The sequence below is a fragment of the Lampris incognitus genome, chromosome 8 (assembly GCF_029633865.1).
Source record: "Lampris incognitus isolate fLamInc1 chromosome 8, fLamInc1.hap2, whole genome shotgun sequence".
NCBI lineage: Eukaryota > Metazoa > Chordata > Actinopteri > Lampriformes > Lampridae > Lampris > Lampris incognitus.
In genome coordinates, this window is record NC_079218.1 from 55,272,446 (window position 1) to 55,289,508 (window position 17,063).

General features: G+C 42.0%; 1 protein-coding gene across 2 annotated transcripts in view; it reads left to right on the forward strand.

The window, feature by feature from the left end:
• uimc1 (ubiquitin interaction motif containing 1) overlaps positions 1–17,063 on the forward strand; it is an 80,972-nt gene that overhangs the window by 8,005 nt on the left and 55,904 nt on the right. The window contains exons 4-6 of one of the 2 annotated variants that reach the window (XM_056284867.1): positions 7,767–7,888; positions 8,488–8,599; positions 9,571–9,737. In XM_056284867.1, coding sequence (XP_056140842.1) covers positions 7,767–7,888; positions 8,488–8,599; positions 9,571–9,737 — 401 coding nt within the window. Of the gene's footprint in view, positions 1–7,766; positions 7,889–8,487; positions 8,600–9,570; positions 9,738–10,651; positions 10,904–17,063 lie in introns of those variants that run through there. The other variant, XM_056284868.1, reaches the window with a different exon arrangement.

Genomic DNA, 17,063 nt, shown 5'->3' on the forward strand with positions numbered 1-17,063 from the left:
TGGAAACGGATGATCCACTGTGGTGACCCCTAACGGGAGCAGCCGAAAGTAGTAGTAGTAGCAGTAAGCAGGGCATCTGATTAGGATGCCTTCTGGGTGCCTTCCTTTGAAGGTTTTCCGGGCACTTCCAACAGGGAGGAGACCCCGGGATAGATCCAGAACTCGTTGGAGGGACTGTCAAACCTGGCCTGGGAATGCCTTGGGATCCCCCAGGAGGAGCTGCAGAGCGTTGCTGGGGAGAGGAACGTCTGGAGTGTCCTACTTAGCTTGCTGCCACCATAACTTGACCCTGGAGAAGTGGCTAATGATGAACTTAGATGATGATGTTTTGATAAGATCTATGAGTGCGGAGATAGAACTGCTTAGATTTTTTTTTTTAGGAGCAATATTACATCATCGGCAAAGAGTGCTATTCTATGTTCTAAATGACCTTCTCGAATTCCATAAATGTCACTATGCATCCTCACCGCTATAGCAAATTGCTCTATTGCTCGAATAAATAGCAATAGTGGTAAAGGACTTCCTTGCAGGCAATCTCTAGAAATTTTTAAAAATGTTTAGAGACCAAATTATTGGTCAAAACTTCTGCAGTGAGGCCAACACAAAGCAATCTAATCCATTTACAAAATGTATCCCCAAAGCCAAAGCAGTAAGCAGCTCAAACAGATGAGGCCATTCAACGTGGTCAAAGTTCTTCTCTGCATCTAGTGAGAGTAAGGCCGTGTCTGTCGCCGCTCTCTGGCTGTGTAAAATATTGAGCACTCGTCTGATATTGTGAAAACCCAGTCTACCTTAAATAAATTCATTTTGGTCCATTCTCACTACTTGAGGAAGCAGGCCCTCCAGTCTTCTTGCAAGAACTTTGCGAAGTATTTTTGTATCTGAATTTAAGAGGCTAATTGGGTACGTATTTTCACATTTTGTGTTTGGTTTTCCTGATTTTGGAAGTAATTTGATCAGGGCACCCCTCATGGATATGGGGAGACCATTCCTGAAGGACTCTTGAAACATCTCCAAAAGGGGTGAAAGTAATTTAGACTGAAGTTTTTTATAAATACAGTGGTGCTTGAAAGTTTGTGAACCCCCAAGAATTTTCTATATTTTTGCATAAATATGACCGTAAACATCATCAGATTTTCACAAAAGTCCTAAAAGTTGATAAAAAGAACCTAATTAAGCAAATGAGACAAAGATATTATACTTGGTCATTTATTTATTGAGAAAAATTAACTTTTAATACATAGCAGTACAAGCTTAAGTTTTGTTTCTCCCTACATCTATATTGATATTCTGCTCCTCATTTGTTGAGCACTTTTATCAACACCACTGATGGTTTCCGAACCCCCCCCCCCCGCTATTTCTGCTCCTTACCTTGCTGAGCACTTTCGAAGCCACCCAGTGAATTTTGGATATTCAACAAACAACATACCAGCGCCCATGCAGAAGGACTTCCTGAAATGTCTCATTGCAAAGACAGAGAAATTCACAAGAATGGTAAGATGGAGAGCGTCCTTCTTTCTTAATCCGGCCAACTCACCTGAAGAAAAGCTAACATATGGATTCAAATCGTCTAAATCACAGCTGACCTTCCCGGAACTGAAACCCTTTGAGGAAGGTATGCTCAGAATCATTCAGAACATTAAATTTAAATGCCCAAACAAAGCTTTCCAGAAGAAACTCCATAAACGCACAAGATTGATAAAAGAAGATAAATTCTTCATTGCAGCCGACAAAACTTCTAATTTTTTTATAAACTAGGACCCAATCAATATGACAGTCTTCTACATAGCAATGTCACCAAATCATACAAGAAGGCCGTGAAGTCTGCTGAAAGAGGCGTCACTTTAAAGAACAAAAAAATTGCATCGGATCTGAAATTGCATGACCGCATGGACCCTTTTACAGTTGGTAAACAGTGATCACGTGATTTTGCTGCCAAAATGCACGCGCATACTATAGGTGATGTAGGTCACAAAGGGGTCTGACATTCAGTTTAAGCAACACGATTGTATGTTAACAAAACAGAATTAACTTACCCGATATAAAATGAGCGCCACATATGCGTGCATTTTTAATGATGTCTTCGGTCCAGTCCACTCGTTTTATTGCTTGTAGCCACAATCTTCGCCTGTTTGCATTGAACGGTCTTTTCCCCGATGGAATGCGGTAGACATTAATACCTTTAGTTTTGCTAGACCTGTTCTGGCAACCCACAACACAACAAGATGACGTTTTAAAAATGTAAATATCAATCGATTAAAAATCTACTTGCAATCTGCATTGATTGGAGATGAGAAGTTGCCTCTTTTGCTGCCAAAATGCGCGTGCATACTATGCGTGACGTAGCAAGCCTTTATTACCCTGAAAGACCACAAACCAAATTAAAAATAAACCAACATTTAGGCTTATCAACCCCACCAAACCCGAAATAGGTAAGCTAAGCAACAAAAAAAAAATATTGAAAATATAAATAGTACGATTCTGAAGGGGGTTCCCTTAAATCAGTGGAAGAACACCGACCAAGTTTTAGAACGGCTTAGGGGCATAGATGACAAGAGCAGGCATACATTCACAGTGCATCCGGAAAGTATTCACACCCCTTCACTTTCCCCACATTTTGTTATGTTACAGCCTTATTCCAAACTGGATTAAATTCCTTTTTTTTCTCATCAATCTACATACAATACCCCATAATGACAAAGTGAAAAAGGTTTTGTAGAAAGTTTTGCAAATTTATTAAAAATAAAAACTGAAATATTACATGTACATAAGTATTCACACCCTTTACTCAGTACTTGGTTGAGGCACCCTTGGCAGCGATTACAGCCTCAAGTCTTCTTGGGTATGAAGCTACAAGCTTGCCACACCTATATTTGGGGTATTTCTCCCATTCTTCTGTGCAGATCCTCTCGAGCTCTGTGAGGTTAGATGGGGAGCGTCGCTGCACAGCTATTTTCAGGTCTTTCCAGAGATGTTCAATGGGGTTCAAGTCTGGGCTCTGTCTTGTTCACTCAAGGACATTCACAGACTTGTCCCGAAGCCACTCCTTCGTTGTCTTGGCTGTGTGCTTAGGGTTGTTATTGTGTTGAAAGGTAAATCTTCGCCCCAGTCTGAGGTCCTGAGCGCTCTGGAGCAGGTTTTCATCAAGGATCTCTCTGTACTTTGCTCCATTCATCTTTCCCTCCATCCTGACTAGTCTCCCAGTTCCTGCCGCTGAAGAACATCCCCACAGCATGATGCTGCCACCACCATGCTTCACTGTAGGGATGGTATTAGCAAGGTGATGAGAGGTGCCTGGTTTCCTCCAGACGTAACGTTTTGCATTCAGGCCAAAGAGTTCAATCTTGGTTTCATCAGACCAGAGAATCTTGTTTCTCATGGTCTGAGAGTCCTTTAGGTGCTTTCTGGCAAACTGTCATGTGCCTTTTACTGAGCAGAGGCTTCCGTCTGGCCACTCTACCATAAAGGCCTAATTGGTGGAGTGCTGCAGAGATGGTTGTCCTTCTGGAAGGTTCTCCCATCCCCACAGAGGAACGCTGGAGCTCTGTCAGAGTGACCATCGGGTTCTTGGTCACCTGCCTGACGAAGGCCCTTCTCCCCTGATTGCTCAGTTTGGCTGGGCGGCCAGCTCCAGGAAGAGTCCTGGTGGATCAAAACTTCTTCCATTTACGAATGATGGAGACCACTGTGCTCTTCGGGACCTTCAAAGCTGTAGAAATTTTTTTGTACCCTTCCCCAGATCTGTGCCTCGATACAATCCTGTCTCGGAGGTCCAAAGACAATTCCTTTGACTTCATGGCTTGGTTTCTGCTCTGACATGCACTGTCAACAGTGGGACCTTATATAGACAGGTGTGTGCCTTTCCAAATCATGTCCAATCAATTGCATTTACTACAGATGGACTCCAATCAAGATATAGAAACATCTCAAGGATGATCAGTGGAAACAGGATGAACCTGAGCTCAATTTTGAGTGTCATAGCAAAGGGTGTGAATACTTATGTACATGCAATATTTCAGTTTTTTATTTTAAATAAATTTGCCAAAATTTCTACAAAACCTTTTTCACTTTGTCATTATGAGGTATTGTGTGTAGATTGATGAGAAAAAAAGGAATTTAATCCACTTTGGAATAAGGCTGTAACATAACAAAATGTGGGGAAATTGAAGGGGTGTGAATACTTTCCTGATGCACTGTATATGCTTCGATATTTGTGAGTTTTACTTCTCCATAACCAAAGAGCTACTAAACAAAGCTATTGACTTTGCCTCAGCACACCCCAAAATATCCGACCAAGACAGACATAATAGCCCACACCAGAGTCAGTTTTATACCGTGAGGGAATCCCATGGCAAAAGCAAGGTAGCAGCAAATTCGACGTGACCATGGGCAGCTTCGACGGGACAGAGACTTGTGAGCTGGTGGACTTGTACTTGTTGTCCCAACTACACATCCTAGACATCAACGTGGGGCTATATGGAGACGACGGGCCGGCAGTCTGCAACAAACCAGCAAGAGAAGTCGAGAGAATAAAAAAGAAAATGTGTCATATATTTGCAAGCAGTGGACTAAAAAATTTAAATTGAGGCTAACAAAAAACAGATTGACTTCCTCGACAGCTCATTAGACCTTAGAAATGGTACGTACAGGCCATACACGAAGCACAATAATATACTGCAATACATTCACAGAGATCGCCAATTTATACATTTATAAATATATAAATCATCCAATTTATATGTTTTAAATGTATGCTATTTCAACAATGCCCTGGTCATTTAAATGCTTTTTCAAAACAAGCCCCAACCCCTTACCCCATTGGTTGTAATGTTTTCTACCCTACCATTGGATGCTGTGCATCGTAACTACCTATCCCATTGGTTATAATAGTTCAAATGTTTTCTCTGCTCATTGGTTACTGTCCACCGAAAACAGGGGCGTGACGCGGGGCAACGTGTTTTCTTTGTTGAATCACGTTAGCAGCTGATGAGTGCATGACGCACAAAACAAGCTTGTCCTGCTTTGTATTAAGTTTTTTTCCCTACATCTACACTACCGTTCAAAAGTTTGGGATCACCCAAACAATTTCGTGTTTTCCATGAAAAGTCACACTTATTCACCACCATATGTTGTGAAATGAATAGAAAATAGAGTCAAGACATTGACAAGGTTAGAAATAATGATTTGTATTTGAAATAAGATTTTTTTTACATCAAACTTTGCTTTCGTCAAAGAATCCTCCATTTGCAGCAATTACAGCATTGCAGACCTTTGGCATTCTAGCTGTTAATTTGTTGAGGTAATCTGGAGAAATTGCACCCCACGCTTCCAGAAGCAGCTCCCACAAGTTGGATTGGTTGGATGGGCACTTCTTTGAGCAGATTGAGTTTCTGGAGCATCACATTTGTGGGGTCAATTAAACGCTCAAAATGGCCAGAAAAAGAGAACTTTCATCTGAAACTCGACAGTCTATTCTTGTTCTTAGAAATGAAGGCTATTCCATGCGAGAAATTGCTAAGAAATTGAAGATTTCCTACACCGGTGTGTACTACTCCCTTCAGAGGACAGCACAAACAGGCTCTAACAGGTACTATTTAATGAAGATGCCAGTTGGGGACCTGTGAGGCGTCTGTTTCTCAAACTAGAGACTCTAATGTACTTATCTTCTTGCTCAGTTGTGCAACGCGGCCTCCCACTTCTTTTTCTACTCTGGTTAGAGCCTGTTTGTGCTGTCCTCTGAAGGGAGTAGTACACACCGGTGTAGGAAATCTTCAATTTCTTAGCAATTTCTCGCATGGAATAGCCTTCATTTCTAAAAACAAGAATAGACTGTCGAGTTTCAGATGAAAGTTCTCTTTTTCTGGCCATTTTGAGCGTTTAATTGACCCCACAAATGTGATGCTCCAGAAACTCAATCTGCTCAAAGAAGTGCCCATCCAACCAATCCAACTTGTGGGAGCTGCTTCTGGAAGCGTGGGGTGCAATTTCTCCAGATTACCTCAACAAATTAACAGCTAGAATGCCAAAGGTCTGCAATGCTGTAATTGCTGCAAATGGAGGATTCTTTGACGAAAGCAAAGTTTGATGTAAAAAAAATCTTATTTCAAATACAAATCATTTCTAACCTTGTCAATGTCTTGACTCTATTTTCTATTCATTTCACAACATATGGTGGTGAATAAGTGTGACTTTTCATGGAAAACACAAAATTGTTTGGGTGATCCCAAACTTTTGAACGGTAGTGTATATTGATATTCCGCTCCTCATCCTCATTTGTTGAGCACTTTTATCATACACTATGTATATACACTCACCGGCCACTTTATTAGGCACACCTGTCCAACTGCTCGTTAATGCCAATTTCTAATCAGCCAATCACATGGCAGCAACTCAATGCATTTAGGCATGTAGACATGGTCAAGACGATCTGCTGCAGTTCAAACCGAGCATCAGATTGGGGAAGAAAGGTGATTTAAGTGACTTTGAACGTGGCATGGTTGTTGGTGCCAGACGGGCTGGTCTGAGTATTTCAGAAACTGCTGATCTACTGGGATTTTCACGCACAACCATTTCTAGGGTTTACAGAGAATGGTCGAAAAAGAGAAAATATCCAGTGAGCGGCAGTTCTGTGGGCGAAAATGCCTTGTTGATGCCAGAGGTCAGAGGAGAATAGCCAGACTGGTTTGAGCTGACAGAAAGGCAACAGTAACTCAAATAACCACTCATTACAACCGAGGTATGCAGAAGAGCATCTCTGAACGCACAACACGTCAAACCTTGAGGCAGATGGGCTACAGCAGCAGAAGACCACACCGGGTGCCACTCCTGTCAGCTAAGAACAGGAAACTGAGGCTACAATTCGCACAGGCTCACCAAAATTGGACAATAGAAGATTGGAAAAACGTTGCCTGGTCTGATGAGTCTCGATTTCTGCTGCGACATTCGGATGGTAGGGTCAGAATTTGGCGTCAACAACATGAAAGCATGGATCCATCCTGCCTTGTATCAACGGTTCAGGCTGCTGGTGGTGGTGTAATGGTGTGGGGGATATTTTCTTGGCACACTTTGGGCCCCTTAGTACCAATTGAGCATCGTGTCAACGCCACAGCCTACCTGAGTATTGTTGCTGACCATGTCCATCCCTTTATGACCACAGTGTTCCCATCTTCTGATGGCTACTTCCAGCAGGATAACGCGCCATGTCATAAAGCTCGAATCATCTCAGACTGGTTTCTTGAACATGACAATGAGTTCACTGTTCTCAAATGGCCTCCACAGTCACCAGATCTCAATCCAATAGAGCACCTTTGGGACGTGGTGGACCGGGAGATTCGCATCATGGATGTGCAGCCGACAAATCTGCAGCAACTGCGTGATGCTATCATGTCAATATGGACCAAACTCTCTGAGGAATGTTTCCAGCACCTTGTTGAATCTATGCCACGAAGGATTAAGGCAGTTCTGAAGGCAAAAGGGGGTCCAACCCGGTACTAGCAAGGTGTACCTAATAAAGTGGCCGGTGAGTGTATATATAATACACAAACAGTATGAGAGATCCACAAATTGTCATTGTTTTTTTAAAAGTGCTATATAAATAAAACGTTGCTTGCTTGCGTTATGTTTTGTGCATTCTGTAAAGTGTTGTACTTTTTAGTTATGACTTCTCATGGTAACTAATGTAGAATACTATTTGATACCTAGTAAAATATGAAGTATTTAATTTCATGAGGTAAGTGTTTTTTTTTTGTTTTTTTTTTTTCCCTCAGAGATGACAGAGGAGGAGATGGTTGACTTGGCTCTGCATCTGAGTGAACAGGAAACCAGCTCTGCTCTACTCAGACGACAGCAGCAGGAGGAGGAAACCATGATGAAGGCCATAGAAGAAAGTGTATGTGTAGAAAATCTTATTTTTGCCAAATGTTCTTTTTTTGTGTATTTTTTAACAAAAGGAAAGATTAAGTCAGGATTCCATTTAATTCCCAGTTACCTGGCAGATTGGAATTATTGCAAAACATCTTTTTTGCTCTCTAAAATATAAGGAGAGTTTTTATAAATGGAATGTGTAATCTGTGCCTGAATGCTGACCTCATTGTTCAGTAATGTCAGTAAAACCACAAATCAAATTAGACAGGCAACATGATGCCTCCTCGAGGTCCTTCAGACCAACAACATAATCCCTTAGCCTGCTTGGCTTCTGTGTTTCCATGTGCAGAAATCTCAAAAGGTGTGTGTGCATGTTGTGGTAATGGCGGGTAAACTTTTCTTGTAATCACTACCAGTGACTAATCCCGTTTGGTTTTTAATAACCATTTTAAATAAATTTAAAAAATAACATAAATACTGCACATTTTGACTTTAACATTGGCTCTTTGGTGATTAGTCTCTCTGTCTTCCTAAAATTATTAAACAGTTGCACTTATCATCTGCCTGACTTTGCAGTCCAGCTTGAAGCGGTTTCACAATAGCCTCAAATCTCTCTACTCACAGCTGATCAGCCAGACCCAACCGTGCCCATCTGCCCAAAGTCAAAGCTTTCTAGATGGGACAGACACCACCTCCCCACTCTCTTCCAGACGGAAACTCTCTTACCCCAACACAGGTAATAGGGTGTTGGGGCGGGGGGCAATAGTTAGATGCTGGGCTGCTCCCAGTGTCTAACAACTGGAGACTGGTTGTACTGGGTATTGTTCCTGTTCGAATGAGTAGAATAGGGTGAATATGAAGGAGAGTTTCTTTTTCTGGACTAGTAAAGGCTGAGGAAAAGGAATATGTCGAATATCAGTTTACTAGTATAGAGGAAGATGCACAGGGCAGGAAGAAATGGAACCGGATAATCCGCTGTGGCGACCCCTAACGGGAGCAGCCGAAAGTAGTAGTAGTAGTAGTAATAGATCAGTTTGCTAGTATACAAAGAAGTAGGTTTTGTTAGTTTGCTATAATTGGCCCTTCGCTAAGGCCCGCCCCCCTTAGTTACTGTTGCTAAGACCATCAAGCTTTAACATTATTTTACGGTTAATAAAAGTAATTACTTACCTTGGAGCAGACAAAGCTGTGCTTGTTGATCTTTGAGGGGTTCAACTGGATTTGAGGACGTCCCCATAGCTACATAGCTTCATCCACAGGCAACACTTTTCAGGGTTTGATTTTTGTTTTGGAAAGGGAAAAAAATGTACATCTCCTTCCAACCTCTCCGGGTAACGAGTGTCACTGTTACAAGTGCCCCAGGCACAACGTTTAACCATAACTAGCGAAAAGTCCACAAAACCAACTCGAAAATGAAGAAAATGTTAAACTTTTGCATCGGAGTCAACGGAGCGCCACCATGAAAGTGTAGGACCTCTGTTCTATACTGCACTGTGACTGGCCAGTCTGCGTTTCGGGGGCGTGGCTTAGAGAAGGGTGAATTAATGTGGTTGAAAGACAACCACATCCAGGCCAATACAGTGCGATAAACTGCTGGCATGAAGCAACATCAGTTTTTCCCCATTAGATGGCCTCTTGCCTGAATTTGTTGCATTTGAAGGCATCTGCTTTTGTAATTCTGTGATCATTCCTTTTTTCTTTATGTAGAGCCACACAGAACCGGAAATAAAAGTAGTAAAAGAGAGAAAAAGAGAAAAAGAAAAGAGGGAAGCCCTCTGCCAGAGATGCCTGACCTATCACAAACCCAGAAGATCTACTCTCAGACAACACCCCTATCCCTACAGCTTCCCTTAGAGCACTTGCACTCCACTGAGGTCAGCAGCGAAAGATTATTTATTCTTTTTTTTAATGTCAATTCATTGTGTATGATGAAAATGAGCTGAAAAGATGTAAACATACGCAATTTACCAGGGTTTACCAAATTATATATGTGCACTGTATTATTGTTAAAGAATTTGTCAAGTCAAAAATAACAATGAGTAACTAAAGGATACAAGTTGGATTGAAAGTTAACATAGTTACATTAAGTTTCTTTTTCAGAATCTCATTTGTTTTTGCAGATGTGTAATATTTGAGTTTTTTCACATTTTCTTGAATTTCAAAAATGCTGATGGTCCAATCCTGGCTGGTCCTGACATCACACCTGGCTGGTGTAAAGACTGACAATCAAATTCCTAGGCAGAGCCAAGAACTACTGCAAGGGACCCGCAAACCATCGGCCTTTCTCCTTTCCTCCCAAGAGAGTTTGACCATGACCCAGAAGTCTCTGCTTTCTGTCCCCAAAAGCCCAACATTTTCCAGAAGCCCTGCACTCTTAAAGAACCCTGTACCCTTGAACAGCCCTAACTGCTCCAAGGACCTAACAGTTTCTGAATGTCCTGTATTCTCAGAGACTAGTGAAGAAATGGAGGTGAGGTGCATAAATTCAACAAGCCCAGTATTTGGCAGGTGTACCCAGAATCGGATGTCTGGACTGGACTGTAAGCCTGAAGTCAATGTACCCAGGTTGAGCCAAGAGATACTGATGGCCTGTGAAACGTCTGGGTTTATCTTGTGCTCTCAGGAGAGTTTGACCTCTTTTCAGAAGTCCCAGCCTTCTCCACTGAAGAGCCCAACATTTCCCAGAAGTTCTGCCCACTCTAAGAACTTTGCTCTCTCCAAGAACACAACATTTTCTAAATGTCCTTCATTCTCAGACACTGAATCAGAAGAAGATGGTGGTACAGAACAGAGACCTGGCCACTCAGCTAGCCCAGTATTTGGCAGGAGTAGCCCGGTATTCGGCAGGAGTAGCCCGGTATTTGGCGGCAGTAGCCCACATCAAAAGATGCGACACGGTCGACAGAACAGCACTGCGGCTCCATCAGTTACAGGAGACAGAGAACACCAGTCCAGCATAGAAGAGAATTCCCCAAGTCCACACTGTGGGTCAGTCAATTCTAAACGGAAGACAAGGGATCCCCTTCAGTGTCCTAGACAGGTAATTCAGACAATGATGCGATTTATACCTCAGAAAGAAGCTGTTTGGAAGAGGCAAAAAAACCCCCAGTTTATCCACTTTTTTTTTCAGCAATTTGAGTTTTTCAGTCAATAAAACTTTATATTGTATATTTTAGTACATAGAATTGCAGTGCACTTTGAATGAAAATGGGGGGAAATACATAAAAATGTACATAGAAAAAGATGCAATATACTACTACTACGACTACTATCTCCAAATGATCTTTTCTATCTAAGGTTCTGGAGAGAGTAATTTCTTCTCAGTTGATTTCTTTTATGAACACTAATGGTGTTTTTAACAGTTTCCATTCTGGTTTTAGAGCACTTCATAGTACAGAGGAAGCTCTAGTTAAGGTCACTAATGACCAACTGCTGACTGCAGACAGGAGTGACTGCTTGATTTGAGTTCTTTTAGACTTAAGTCCTGCCTTTGATACAGTCAATCACAAAATCTTCTTACATTGCTTAAAGACTCGGGTTGGCATCAAGGGCTCAGCTCTTGGCATATTACACTGTTACGTCACCTACAGAACTTTTTCTGTGACTCTGAGTAACTCTACCTCCTCAGTGGCTCATTTGAGTTGTGGTGTCGGGGTCCTCCCTATAGTCCCCGGGTCCTATGTTCCCCGCTTTGTATGAGACCGGGGAATATCGGACCTTTTTGTATACAGAGGGCCCTATATTCCCCACTTTTCCCCAAAAGGGTCCTATGTTCCCCGTTTTGTATGTGTAGGGAAACATGGGACCTATGGATCGCAAGGTCGTGAGTTCGATCCCGGGTGCCGCCAACTCAGCGTATGAGTAGCACATAGTGCGAGAAGTGTTGGGAGCTGAGGATAGGTGTTGTGTTCTGTCCTCAGCAGTCCATCTCCCAGAGGTCTAGCGCATTGTACCAGGGATAGACTCCTGCGTAAGCTGGCTGATACCGACAATAGGCCAATTCCGACCCACTTCTTCTATGTTCCCTAGAAAGCCGTCGTTCCCATCATAACCACACCAGCTTATTGGGAAAAGCATCTGACAGATATTAGATAGAAACCATCTGCTCAGTAAGGCCCTTTAAGCATCATAATTGTAATGATAATAATAATAATAATAACATAATAATAATGACAATAATAATAATAATAATAATAGCCTAATAATAATAATAATAATGATAATAATAATAGCAATATAGCCTTATATTAGAAGTGCTAAAAATTGGATAATTGAAATATTTATAATTATAAAGTAGGCTAATATAGCATGGTAATAACAATAAAATAATAACAGTATCTGCCTGGTCTCTTAAGATTCTAAGATGCTGTATGCTACAGAAATAACGGGACATAGGCCTAGGCTAATGAATACGCCTTTTTGACAAAATATGAATGAAAGTCTAATCAACAACGCTAAAGCTGAATCACAAAACACATATTGCTCGAAAAATAATTTATAAATAGCCAAATGCATACATGATTTCGAGTTTGGAAATATTTAAAACTTGTCGTGGATGTGTGGTCATCTGCACGCAAGTTTCCTGGCATTCTAAACCACATGATCAAAATTCACCAATGTCTAAACCGCCCGCCAACTTGCAACAATTTGCAACAATCGGTTGTTATCGGTGATAACTCGTGGACTCACTGTCATGTGCTTACTAGCCTACAAGAAGACAAACAATGGCGATAGTTATGGATGGTGATAAAGGGGGCAAAGTGTTGGTACATGAGAACTTCAGATATCAGAAGCACCGCACCAATCAAGACACCATTAGATGGAGGTGCTGGAGGTGGAACTGTAGAGTGCCACTGATCACAAATAGATTTGAAGTGGAGGACGTGGATGCTAACATTATTGTGCATGATGTTGGGGAACACGTGCATCCCCCTGACGGAGAAATGGTGCACCGTGCAGAATTCCGACAGGGGGTGATTGCAGAAGTTGCGAGGGAGCCAACAGTCCCAATCAGAAGGATCTATAATGCGCAAAGGGTCCTGCAGCGTCGGCAACGTCAAATCCAGGTAGGCGGCGACAGACCACCACCACAAGGATTCCAGTCTGTAAGGACTGTTCTGGCCAGAGCACGCGCAGCAGTCATGCCCCCGATTCCAGCTACACTTGAGGATGTCATCATCGAAGGTGCATGGGCTGAAACATAGGACAGGGAACAGTTCCTCCTGCACCAAGACAACGAGTGGGCTATCGCTGTGTTTGCCACAGAGGGAAACATCAGGAAGCTGTGAGGCTGTGGAACCGTATATATGGATGCAATGTTCAGAACGTGCCCCCGCCCCTTCAGCCAAGTTTTTACAGTACTTGGAAACATGCATGGCTTCGTTATCCCTCTGGTGCATGCGCTGATGGGCCAGCACACAATTGGGCACTACCTGCAGGTGCTCGATTGCGGAGCGAGGAGATGCTCCCCCAAGGCGGAAGCCCAAGTGGAGGAGGTTGGAGGCCCGTCTCCTGCGGCTCAAGGGTCAACTGGATGCTGGTCACAGAGATTTGGAATCATATTGGAGGGCTGTAAGCCACCACATTTTCAGATAGGCTGAGTAGAGGTTTTAGCCCCTCTTTGTTGAGTAGCCTAATGGACTAGGACTACTCATTTTGCTTTTTTGAAGAAGAAAAAAGCCTTAACGTTAGGCTAGTTAGGCCTTGGAGATTTTTGTTTTAGACCATGCCTTTTCTGGGGGGCTTCTGCCATAGACCAACCCTTTTTCAGCCAAGCTTTTTCTAGAAGCATTTTGTTATTAATAGCCGATTATCAGTGTTACTATTGATAGTATTATGCCTGTAATTGTTATTTGTTATTAGGCCTCTTTTATAATTAGGCTATTATTATTATTAGGCTGTTGTTATTATTATTATTTATTATTATTATTATTGATATTATTACTATTATTATTATTATTATCAAAGAAGAACATCAAAGGATGTAAGGTAGCACTCATCAAATGAAAAAAAAAGACACAATTCTCTATTTTACCATTTCATTGTTTGGCATCAGTCATTAACTTGGCCGGGTGGTCTTCTTCAGAAATCTTAATGACTGATGCCAAACAATAAAATGGTGAAATAGAGGACTACCTCTGTAATTTTTTTACCATTTGGTGAGTGTTACCTTACATCCTTTGATGTTCGTCTTTGATTCATGTTTTTGGTTTAGCACCTCCACAAGCCTTTAGTTTTTTGAGAAGCACATATTATTATTATTATTAGGCAATTAGCCTATTGTGTAAGGTAGGCGGCCCCCGTTGATGCATACGTTGTGCTGGTCCTAAATTCCAAGTCCTGGTCTAAGTTCTCTGCCTAAAAAGTTCATCATTAAAGTCTTTTTGAAAGAAAGTCTGCCAAGTGATTTAATATGGAAAACTAACTGCAAAGTAACAAGAAAGTGGCTGAAGTGTCCAGTGCTGTGCAAATTGAACTTTGAGCGAAGGTGGAAATGGCTAGGTTATACTGGTAGGCGGGCCTACTGCAAGACAAATTTGCGTTGATTGCCGACTGTCCATGCTGAGCCGGAGAGCCAACTAACTAGGCTTACTGCAGTAAATATTGGTAAGAAATAACAATAAAGCAAATTACAGCCTCCTCTAGGCTGAATTTGGATACGCACTGAAGGTGGCCTGCGATATACAACAGCCAACAATGGTAATACGGCCTAATTTAATCAGCGGAGGAATAGATTGTCGTAGCCTACAACTCAGCTATGACCCCAGTTTTTTATTATTTTGGACCCGTTAAGGAAATAATTTGCAAAAAGGGTTCTAAGTTCCCCGGTTTGTTCCTCGATTGGCAATAGCGGGGAATATAGGACCCTTTATTTGGAAAAAGGTCCTATGTTCCCCTGGAAACAGCGGGGAATATAGGACCCTTTTTCCAAAAGAGGGTTCTATGTTCCCCGGTGTCTATTGCAACCGGGATTATAGGACCTTTTTAGGGGAAAACGGGGAATATGGGACCCTTTTTTTTTCCGAAAGGATCGGGGAACATAGGACCCGGGGAATATAGGACCCAGGGACTATAGGCACGGCCCCGTGGTGTCCCTCAAGGCTCAGTTCTTGGCCCCGTTCTCTTTTCTATATACATGCTGTTACTTTTCCAGGTCATTCAAAATCACGATGTGCTCAACCGTTTTTATGCTGATGAAACTGTTATACATGCCACTAAAATCCACAGATCTTAGAACCCTAGCAAATCTCACAACGTGCCTCTCTGACATTAAATCCTAGATGTCCGAAATGTTTCTCAAATTTAATGATGATTATAAGCCTGTGGTCATTCTGTTTGGTCCCGAAAATTCCATCAGCCCTTTTGTTACAAATCTTGGTGGTCTGTCAGGTAGTATTAAGCAGGCTGCTAGGAATCTAGGGGTATATTCGATAGTAACCTCGGTTTTGATAATCAAATGAAACATGTTGTTCAGTCATGCTTTCTCCAGCTCAGCATGACTGAGCTGGAGCATGATGGAGCTCCAGCTTAGTCATGCTTTCTCAAGGTAATCTCCAAAATTAGGTCATTTTTATCAATTGCCGATTTACAAAATTTGTACATCTATTCTCAGCTTGACAATTGTAATGCACTTTATTTTGGTATCAGCAAGGGCTCATTCCACCGTCTGCAGTTGGTAAAAAATGCTGCTGCTTGGCTCATTACCAGGACAAAGAGGCATGCGTTACTACACTACTGTGGATTCCTCCCTACACTGGCTCCCTTTTATATTTCAAATTGATTTATAATTTCATTGCTCACTGTTAAGGCTTTTAATGGTCTTGCTCCTACATACCTTTCTGATTTATTGACCTGGTATAGTCCCCCTCGACCGTTAAAATCCGCAGATGAAGTGCTGTTGGTTATTCCTAGATCTCGATTTGTTACAAAGTGTGATCAGGCTTTTGTTGTTAGAGCCCCCACACCATGGAATTCTCTTCCTGGCGAACTAAGACAAACCAAGTCTCTAGCTTCTTTTACATCTTGTCTTAAAGTTTTTCTTTTTATGAAAGCTTTTACAAATGTTTGATATTTGTTTTATTTATTTATAATGTTTATCTTTTTATTCTTACTTATTTGGTCGTACTCTTCTTTTTACCTTGTCTGGTTTTCTTTCATTGTAAAGCACTTTGTAACATTGTTTTATAAAAGTGCTATTATTCTTAGTACTATGTTTGGCTGACACCTGCATGTCCTTCCTCACCAAAGCAACCATAAACCTCCTCTTTGACCTTCCTGTTTTCCTCTTTCCTGGCAATTCCATATTCAACATCCTTCCTCTAATATAACCAGCCTCTCTCCTCTGCACATGTCCAACCATCTCAATCTTGCCTTTCTTGCTTTGTCTCCAAACCGTCCAACTTGAGCTGTCCCGCTAATATGCTCGTTCCTAATGCTGTCCTTCTTCCCCACTCCTAAAGAAAATCTTAGCATCTTCAACCCTGCCACCTACAGCCCCACCTCCTTTCTTGTCGTCAAACCATATAACATAGCTGGTCTCACCACCATTTTGTAAGCCTTCCCTTTTACTCTTACTAGTACCTTTCTGTCGCAAATCACTCCTGACTCTCTTCTCCATCCACTCCACCCTGCCTGCACTCTCTTCTGCACCTCTGTTCCACACTCTGTTACTTTGAACAGTTGACCCCAAATATTTAAACTCATCCACCTTCTTTCCCTCTACTCCCTGCATCCTGAAACCATTTCACTGTCCTCCCTCTCGTTCATGCATATGTAGTCCATCTTGCTCGTACTGATTTCCATTCCTCTTCTCTCCAGTGCATACCTCCACCTCTCCAGGTTCTCCTCAACCTGCTCCCTACTTTCGCTACAGATCACAATGTCATCTGCGAACATCATAGTCCATGCAGACTCCTGGTTAATGTTGTCCATCAACCTGTCCATAACCATTGCAAATAAGAAAGGGGACATCCTTGATGTAATCCCAACTCCACCTTGAACCCAGCTGTCATTCCTACCGCATAACTCACCACTGTCACACTGCACTCTTCCATATCCTGCACGACTCTTACATACTTATCTGCCACTCCCGACTTCCTCATACAAAACCACACCTCCTTTCTCAGCACTCTGTCATATGCTTGCTTTAAATCCAAAAAGACACAATGTAACTCCTTTGGACTTTGTCTATACTTCTACAT